Source organism: Acanthisitta chloris, unplaced genomic scaffold (assembly GCF_000695815.1).
Source record: "Acanthisitta chloris isolate BGI_N310 unplaced genomic scaffold, ASM69581v1 scaffold14380, whole genome shotgun sequence".
NCBI classification, from domain to species: domain Eukaryota; kingdom Metazoa; phylum Chordata; class Aves; order Passeriformes; family Acanthisittidae; genus Acanthisitta; species Acanthisitta chloris.
In genome coordinates, this window is record NW_008652298.1 from 11075 (window position 1) to 21314 (window position 10240).

A 10240-nucleotide genomic window follows, 5' to 3' on the forward strand; every position below is an offset into this window, starting at 1 on the left:
CTCCTTGTCAGGGAAGGACGTGCTGGAGCCCTGCTCTGCAATAAATGGTTCAACCAATTTACCCTGTTCATTTGAAACTCACAGGAGTATTCCCAGTGCCTGGGCTAGAGTTCTTATTTGGCAAATGATTTTATTATAAACTGGTATCATAGTGAATCCATTTTCTTTAAGGGGTTTTGCTGCTGTTTAATGGACTGTCAGTATAATTTAGATTTCATCTATTTAAACTCATTCAAGCCTGGCTCCTGATTGTACAATAAATGGAACATATTTCTATTCAACAAAATTAATGACAGCTAATTGTAGTCTGCAGTTCCCAATTTCATAAAAGCAACTGTTCTGCAGCTCAGGCCCTCAGCTACATCATTTCCCACACCAATTATTTTGCTGCACTTTTCATGCATGTCCACAACACTGCACAGTGCTCCTTGTGAGATGCATTCAGACATACATCACTTACAACGCTGAGACAAAGCAAAACATGTTCTTATAGAAAGTTGTGTTACCAAAAAGAGAAAAAAGCCACACTGAAAGGAAAGACACTGTGGATGCTCAGCCCTTAACTCCTGCTAGAGGATCCTCCTGTCTTGCAATTCCTCCCACATGAAAAGAAAGGAGGGGTGGGAGTAAGGCTGCTAAAACAAAAACCACATTAATTAAATAACCAATTAGTCTAAGAGCTCCTCCTTTAGCAACAGATAAGCTTTACTGCACACATGCCATTTACAAGTCTCTTCTGGTCTTTTAAGGTCGCAGCAAACTTTTGCTGGAGGTGCCACATCTGCTGCCAGTGATTCTCACTGATTCACAATGTCCATGTAGCCAAACCTCAACTGGATTCATTTCCATAGCTCTTCACTCATTTCTAAATGTGGGAGACACCAAAGAGGAGCAGCAGCACATCACTACATGACCTCACTTTACTCAAATAGCCTTAACTTCTTTTTCTGTGCAAAAATCCTTCCTTGAACAATGGCTATGGATAATTCCTCCGAGGCCTGAAACACAAGGATCACAACAAGCCTTTAAAAGCCAACAGAGGTTGTCACATTCTACATGAAATCAACTGAAAATCTCCACAATGTCTGTGAGCAATGAATGCGACTGGCCAACATACACAAACAAGATTAAGGGATGAAGATTATCACTCAAAATACAGAATCTTATCACAGAATCATAGAATTTAGAGGTTGGGGTGGAGCTTAAAGATGATCCAGCCCCAACCCCTGCCCTGGGCAGGGACACCTCCCACCAGAGCAGGTTGCTCAAGGCTCATCCAACCTGGAATGAACATTGCCAGGGTTGGGGCAGCCACAGCCTCCCTGGGCAACCTGTGCCAGGGTCTCACCACTCTTAGAGTAAAACTTTTTTTTTTCTCACATTCAACCTAGACTTTCCCTCCTTCAGTTTGAACCCTTGTCCTGTCACTGCAGTTCCTAGCACAGAGTCCCTCCCTAGCTCCTTGTAGCCTCTTCAGACATTGAAAAGTTGCTCTGAGATCTATCTTCTCATGTACTTCCAATTCACTTGTGTTTCCCAAGTTTTGGTACTGAGTCAATGGGGACATTAGAAGAAACCATCAGTTGGCCCATGAAGCTGCATTTGATGTGAAAACTGCCACCTTGGCTTCCAGTTTAACAAGTTCCTCTTGCACCTGCAGAACTATAACTCCATGCTCAAGTAGGCAAAACACACCAAGGAGGTTTGGAAGAGAAACCTCTTTCTACTCCCAAGCCCACCACAACCACCAAATGGTTTAACTTCTCCCCCTGAGCTACCCTTTTGATAATTAAAGTGTAACACACTCCAGTACCTCATCAGAACATGGATTGGCTTTATTTGTGTAGCCCTCAAGTAGAAAGAATTCCAGCCATGAGTATTTCCCTAGTAACTGACCCATCACTTCATCTTCCTGAGCAGACAGAGAACAACTCATTTGATAAGTTTTTTAATCCATTTTAGAAGTTGTGTTTCTGTTCAGGACTGCACCAACATATTCAGAAGAGGAAAATTCACTGTGCCACCTGAGTGAGGAGGATTTTCACAGAACACTATTACAAACAGTGCTGCCTCAAAGCCTGCTGAGATGCAAATACTGACACTCCTGTGGAGTGAGCTCATGTGAGTCTCCCTACTACCTGCTAACCTCATCCTCACCTACATGCAAATAGCTGTCTTTTACAAATCAACCTGTATCTTCTCAAATGAAAAATATTTCCCTATTGTTTCCATTTGCAAACAGCTCTGAGAAGCCTTTTCATCCAGAACAAATTGGGGCAACAGCTGCAAAGCTGCTCTTACAGCACAAGTGTATTTATGTCATTTCAACACTGCTATGTCACCTTTTTTTTTCCTCTTCATTTTAAAGCACAATCATCAGGCCAGTATGAAAACTCCCTGTCGTGCCTTGGTGAAGTCATGTTCCAGCCCCAGACAGCCCTGGGCACAACTCACCTCCTTAGTGCTGCTCTCCCTGATTGATACACAAAGGCCAAACAAAGCCAGAGGAATCCATTTGCCAGATCAACCTTGATCTGCACTTAAGACTCCATCTGTCAAGCACCAACAGCTGTCCATGCACACAGCACTGCCTGCCACACTTAAGAGTAAATGTGAGCTCAGTAAATGCAGCAGGTTTTTTGGTTTTTTTAATCCAGCCTGGCTTATTATGTTTATTCTAACAGCAGATCCAGAAAGGTAGTTAGATGCAGTTAAGCAGCTGATGTAGGCTCTGATGTAGCCTTAATTATTTCCCTCACTTAGTATCATTCACCTGATCTTTAAAAACCACTTCTCAAAACCTCCAATGCAGAGAATCAAAACTAATTACAAGCAGTGTGATATCCCCCAGTACAGAACAAACCCAGCACAAGTTTCAGCACAGACTGGAACAGGCTGTTTCTACAGACTGTTCTCTCCAGACTTCAATCAGCTTCAAAGAAGATCCTTTCTCTGATGCTTTCATGCATTTTGTTAACCCCTCCTGACATGTTTTAAGTCTCACCTACTAATCCAGGCCTTTTTCCTCTAATTTTTCTCCTCCTTTGAAATACTAAAGGAGGAATGAGGAAAGAATCCATTTGTTTCTATTGAAACAAAAGCTTTAAACATAATCTTTCCTAAAAAAAGATTGTTAGGTTTCCTCACCACTGTTCACATATGCAGAAAGGTTGGGAACACAGTGGTGGAAGTGTGAAAAATAAGGGAATTCTTCTAACCACATGAAGCAGCAAAAGCTCCTGAGGTTATTCCTATTTACAGCAGCTGAGAGTCTGTCACTGAATTATTTCAATCATCTCCTAGCACGATGGTAACAGACTTTGAAGCAAAGAGGAGAAAATACAGACTGAATCCTGCCAGAACACACACTGCAACTCTGGAGCTGCTGAGGGAAGAGAAGACCACACTGCAAAAATCCACATCTCCATCACAAACTTGGACACTCCACACAAAACAGAAAACACAAGTCTGGCCAAAGACCTCCTAAAATTAAGCTGCACAGCTGAAAAAAATCTTAGCCTTGCATTTCCTCCTTCTGCCCGAGCATCAAATTAAAACTCCCCAGAAAACAATTAACTTTTCTCCTTCCAACTGTAGCAGCCTAAAAGCCACTTGCCAGAACTTTCCGGTTTATAGCCTAAAATTCAAGTTCATATCCTGTGACTCTTCATACTGAACTCTGGCATGGTCATCCTTTGGAGCTGATAAAGCTGTCAGAATCAAGAGAAGCATCTAGAAGAATGACAAAGACATGGGGCAATGTCAAACACAAGCCAAGCACTGTCAGAGCATGAGGCAGATCATCAGTCTCACCAACATTCAACCCAGTGTACCACTCATCAATAAAGAGAGAGGGGAAGCACTTGGGTTTAGCTCTTAGGTTTATATATTTTGCTAAGGCTGATGAAGGTTTCTGGATGAAAAGAACCATTTCAGTGACTTCCTCAGTTACAACAATGCACAACATTGACACCATTATAATAAAGGGAATATTAATCACACCAGCAAGAGCTAAAGCTTGAAGTTTATAGGTGTTCATCTAATACTTCTTGCTAACCAACTTGCTAGTGGATTTTAAGACAGGCAGAAGAAAACAGTCCAAGTAGATCTTAGGCAAAGACAACTGTGGTTCCACTGAGGTTGGGACTCCACTGCCCACACTGCACAGGTCACTGAGTGCAAACCTGCAGATTCCCAGACAATCTAAAATCTCACCCACCACCTCCCTCCTGTTCTCTCACTGTGACAGCACTAACCCAACCCCTGCAGGCCCCAAATCTCAGCCACTGCAGACTGTCAGCTATTCCACAGCTTAGCAAGTGCTCCCTTTGAAAAAATGGCCACATTCTCTACAGGAGAATGTATCCAAGTGAAAAGTGTGTAAGCTCTCACTTTGACACAGCTGGTGACAGCCCAGCAGCAGCATTTCGCAACTGTGCATCCAACCTGCAAAGTCAGTCTCTCTCCTCCTCTGATTCCTGGCCAGAGAACAGCTCCTGGGGTTGTGGTGCCTCCTCAGCAGCACTCAGGGAGAGAAATCTAGCAAAACTTCCAAGTGGCATCAGCCTATAAATCCAGACAAGTTAGTACTCAATTCAAGTTTTACTTTCCAGTACCAATATCTTACTTTGGTCCTAGTGACAGTGATTTCCTGTGCCTTAAAAATAAAAGAGCAACAAAACAAGAGTCTAACAGCTGTCCCAGGCAGTGACTGCCTAAAACATCTCCAAATGGCAGAGGAACACGTTTTCATACACTAGGCTACATGTTCCAGGATGCACATAAAGAGTGGAAGGTGCCCCTGCCTAGGGCAGGAGGTTGGAACTAGATGATCCTTAAGGTCCCTTCCAGCCAAACCATTCTGTGATTCTATCCTATGACAGAGCTAATTCTGCCTTTTTCCCTGCACTACATCCAACTGCACTTCCCACATCTAACCCCCTGCATCTCTCCCAGCTTCACACAGACCCTAAAACCCCTAGAACAGAGTGGTTCTCCTGTAAGCTATTCCAAAGCAATTTGCTGGTGCAGGGAGAGCAGTGCATTAGAGCAATTCCCCTCGTGCTACCTCCTGTTGATTCCCCTTGCTGATGTGCTGTTTATTTAGCTACTGATGTCACTGTAGAAACAGATCCTCATAAACCCTTTTAATTCCTGCAGATCCTTTTAAATGTTTCTACGTAGGCAAAGCAAACAATATTGTCCTCATCTCCAGGTGACAATGTCACCTGTTCTCCCCAAGGCTCCAAGTCAACTTGGACTTTTACCCAATGAAGCTTTTCCAGCCCAGCACTGAAGGTGCCATCACAATGACATTACTGCTGTCTGCTCAGCAACAATATCCTTGGGATTAAGTTCTGTGGCTTTAATATGGTAATATTCCTTCCTGAGGTGTTCAACAAAGCTTCCTCCATCAAGAAAGTTATGCAAGGGTCCAAAAAAGGTTCAAAAAGGAGCATGGTAATAAAAACATCCACATAACCAGCTATCATTTTAATGTAGATATTTCTGCTATGTCCTTTTTCTGGAATCCTAATCCACTTACTTCATAAGAACAATTTGTTGGGGGACTGAAAAGACAATCTCCATGTTCAAGGACAGGCTGAAGATCCACAAGAATAATAAAACCTCCATATGTCAGGTCCTTGTAAGACTTTAAGCATGTTGTTCTCTCCAGAACAGGGAGGAGAAAGAAGGAACAGTATCACCACCACTTTGTCCGTCTTTCATTACACTGGCCAGAAATGCAAAGTTCTGACAGTGCAGTTGTCTGTCACATAGTTCTTTTTCAGCTAGACAAGTCATTCTCTTAAATATTAAAAGCAGAGCCTGCACAAAAGCTATTCTATTACTCAACAGTGTTTGGAGCAGTGTGACCCTTGGAAAAAGCCTGGAGAGCTGCTCCAAAAGCACCTTCTGAAGTCCAATGCACTGACAGACACCTGACTGACTTCAGGACTTGATGCACTTCAGAACATTCCCCTACACAGAAACTTGCACAATTGTAGACCAATTGCCTAACCCGAACAACAGATGCAGTTTATCAAGTCTGGTTTGCACAGCAGAATATCAAAGGATTCCAATTCACTCCCAGGCTGACAATGAGAAAAGCAGAACTGCAGGCAACACAGCACAGCCCAAGCACACCAGTTGCAGAGCTCACCCAGTTAGGAGCCATGTGCTCCCCACATTGCACACACTGGGTGGGAAATCAACCCTTGCAAACCCTGCTGGATCTTGGCAAAAGCCAAGGGGATAGAAGGGAATCAGTTCTGCCTTAGAAAGGCAAGGAAAAACCAGCATTAAATTATCCAGCTGAATCTAAGAGGAGAAAAAAACAACCCACTTCAGTCTTGATGCAAATACTTCACCCAATTATGACCTTATGCTAAGGAAGCCTAAAGCAAACCTGAATATACACTGTACAAACCTAAATTAATGTCATTTTGACAACAGGTTAGAAGGGTGAGAGAAAAAAAAAAAGAAGAGGAAAAGCCCCAGAGATGAGATTTGGAAGGAAATGGGAGGGAGGTTGTGGAAACTGAGAGGACAGATGGGGAACTGGGCCAACAAGCTTTTAGGATAGGCCTGTGTGATATCCAACAAAGTAGAGGAGATTAATTGCATAGTGCTGTCTAAGCTCTACTCAATTCATTTTAATACATTGTTTAAAGCTATGCATGAATTCATTACATCTCTGCAAATTAATAAGAGCAGTATTTAGATAGAAACAATACAGTGCAACCTTTCACTTGGGGGGAAAAAAAAATTCCCAGTGATCTTGATGATCTATTTGTTTGCATGTCTCTGCTGTTACTCAAATACAGCTGCTGAGCTCAGCATGGAAAAAAAGCACTATTAAGTGCTGGATTAAGTACTGTACAGCAACAGGGTAAACACAGAGTAGGATTTGAAGCAGGGACTTCACAGGAGGAAAATGCAAACCTTGAACTTCCATCCCTATCAGATCAGAGTATTTAAGAAACAGAATCAAAGGAATGGTTAGGATTTCCCTTCCTCAAAGCCTGGAAGATGTAAGCTGAAGACAGCTATCCCTTCTGCACACACCTTTAATTTTCATCTTTCTAATCCTTGCTGTGTCTCATTAATTTCAACTCTCTAATCCCTCTTAAAATTTCTGTAATTTGCACCTTCAGCTACACATACACCTCCCTGTATGTATCCAGCTCTTCTGTGATAGGTGCTAAAATTGTTTTAGAATATATTAAGCACAGGGATGTGTATTCAAGATCTCACTCCAGAGAAGAAATTACCTTTTAAATCAAGTTTTAAAATCAGTATATTCAGTGAAGGTTTCAGTTGGGCTCATGTCCCTCCAGAACTGAGCTAATGTGTGTTCTCATTGCTCTTGGCAGTTTTAAAGACAAGTTTTACAAAAGCACAAAGAGCAAACTGCAGAGAAAAGTTTCAGTGCTGGGGCACATCTCTTATGCTAATTACTACTAATAAAATGTAAAATTGAATAAGCAGATCTTTAAATTACAGAACAGGTATAAAATAGCTCAATTATCACCAGTCCTAAGGCTTTCCCTGTTCTTTCCCTGGATAACCTCCTCCAGATCAGTTACAACCACCTCTCCCATCCTACTACAGGATAAAATTGAGATCACAAACCGATTTCCCATCTTCATTTTGAGCCAACTCTTTCTGCAATAAAGCCAGTGTATCACATTGTCCTCCTGGGCCCACACAACAGCTGTTCTCGACATTCCGAATTGTTTTTCATCCTCTGACACTGAAAATAAGATTGTCACCACGGCTGATGCTTCTGCAGGCTCCCTATTGCCACTGCTCAGGCAACAAATATCACTCAGCTCCAAGCCCTGACACCAAGGGGAAAAAACAGCTCCTTTGAATGGCTTGAAATGATTGATGAAATGAGTCGAAATGGAAGCTGAAGCATTTCAAGAGATAAACTATTCTGACTAACGTTGGTGGAGGTAGGTGAAAAATAGACCCTACAACTTCTACAAGGAAGGAGGAGTATGGAATGCAACACCTCCCACCTGGATCTGCAGCTGATCATGTCCCCAACACACACACACAACAAGCACTTTGGAGCACTCCAAGCAACTCCAACTGGATTCAGCATTTAAACCATTTCCATCTGCTGTACTCCCAATGATTTGTGGAGCTGAGATATACAGCACCTCATGGAAAAACCAGATGAGATTTGCCCTCATTAGTTTCCATGGATTTTAGTTTGAATCCAGCTCTGTTTTGCTCTGGCAATGTTAGCACAGTACACTGTAAAAGTAATATCAAACTACCTTAAGCCAAAGCTTCAAACAGGGAAGCCAAACATAACTATTGCTTGTGGTGGAACTAACAAGAGCAATCAATGCTGTGCAGGTGAACAGAGAAGCTGCTACACAAAACTGAGCAACACAGGCAGCTGAATAATCTCATTTTCAAGTACTGTTGGAGGAAAATATTAGTTGGCAACAGCCACAGGTTAGACCTTGAAACCTGACATGAGACCTTAAAACCTTATGTGAACTTGGCAGTAATTAAGAGGCACATCCAAGACATCCAGAGCACACTGCAAACTTCTGCTTCTGTCCCCAGAACATCCCAGACACTGCTGCTAACACTGCCTGTTCTGACCAACAGCTAAGCCGCTGTGCATAGGCAGTGGCTATTAATGAGGGGGGTGAAATCAATGGCATAAAAGCTATGAGAGCTTGAGTCATCTGATTTATGTTCACAGAAAACGGGAGCAAAGCTCTACAAAGAAATCAGATTCACAGAAGAACTTGCCAGAAAGGTTGGAAGATCTCTCTCCATCCACCCAGTCAGACCTCTAGCTCACACCACCTCTCGTTTCAAAGTGGGAGCAAAGCCTTTAGTGCATTATCCAACTCAGCTCCAAAACTCCCAGGGACACAGATTCCATACAATACACAGATAACTAATGCAGCAGCAAGCAGACAGGGGGGCTCTTTTTCAAAGGGGAGCTAAGTTCATCCCAACAAATCAGACAGCACAAGACACAGTCCAAAGCTTTGACATGCACAGCCTTGTTTGCCTCCCATGGAAAGGTGACAACCTGTCCCCAAGGCAAGGATCATTTCCAGCACCAGAGAACACACTGTGTGTGCTGCAGCCAACCCACTGCTAGCTCTGCTGAAGGACTTGGAAAGGAAACACAAGAAATTTCTTACCTCCAGGCCTGTACACCACGTCATCCTCGGTGATGAAGGACGTTATCTCGCCGTTGTCGGTTCTCTCGTAGCGCGACTTCTTCTTGGGTGGTTTCTTCTTGCTCTTCTTGGTGGACTCCTCCGTGGTGGCACTGTTGTTGTCGTTGTCCTCATCTTCACTGTGGTCACTCTCTGCATAATTCTTGGCACCTCCTTCCAAGGTACAGCTGCGGCGAGGACGGGAGTTCTCGCTCTCCCTGCCCTTGTCCCTCTTGTCTCGTTCCTTGTCCCGGTCTCTATCCCTGTCCTTCTCTTTGTCTTTGTCTTTTTCTTTGTCTGCTGTCATGATTCGCCACGTGCCTTCTTCTGTCCTCTCACGGCTGGGCCTCCGTGAAAGGTAGACAGTGAGCCTGGGCTTCAGTCTTCTGAATTTCTCACTCAAATCCAGGGAAAATTCAACCACTCCAACAACCCCAGCGTTTTAGAAAGGCTCTTGAAGGAGGACGGGGGGGGAAAAAAAAAAAGAGGGGAAAAGCCCATGTTAGTATTGAAAATTAATTCAATTTCTGAAAAGACAATTGAAACCCAAAGAAAACTCACATCCTAAAGCCATTTAGTATGGAGGACACAAAACAGTGAAATATTAAAGTGGTTTTTGGAAGTATTCATAGAAATGATAGCTTCAAACATTTTACAGACACTGAACTTATCTCCATCCTCATAACTCCTTAAAACAACTCTGTTCACTACAGACAAGTAGTAACTTCTTGGATGGGAAACACTCACTGAGAACACCTCACTTTCTACCTGGAGTTAACAGGAATCATGCAAGTGGAAAAAAAACCAAAAAACCAAACATTTCAGAAGGGACAAGTGCAAGAAAGGAAGAGTTGACAGCTTTTTCTCTCCCAGCAAATGGCTGTATTGTCTGACATCCCAACACCACTCACAAAGGATGCCCTACAAAGCTGGTACAGAGCAAAGAATGCCATCTGCCACTTGCAGGGCAATCTGTTAGGAAGTCCTGCCCCTACCCTGCTTTTCCCAAAATAGAGCTAACCTGTAAATCCACAGAT

General features: G+C 43.0%; 1 protein-coding gene across 1 annotated transcript in view; it reads right to left on the minus strand.

Annotated features, from left to right (window-relative positions):
• Positions 1–9510, minus strand: part of LOC103804226 (arginine-glutamic acid dipeptide repeats protein-like) — a gene marked incomplete at its 3' end in the record, with an annotated part of 14216 nt that extends 4706 nt beyond the window's left edge. The window contains exon 1 of the mRNA XM_009076828.1: positions 9186–9510. Within this exon, the coding sequence (XP_009075076.1) occupies positions 9186–9510 (325 nt within the window). The remainder of the gene's footprint in view (positions 1–9185) is intronic.
• Positions 9511–10240: the final 730 nt, after the last annotated feature.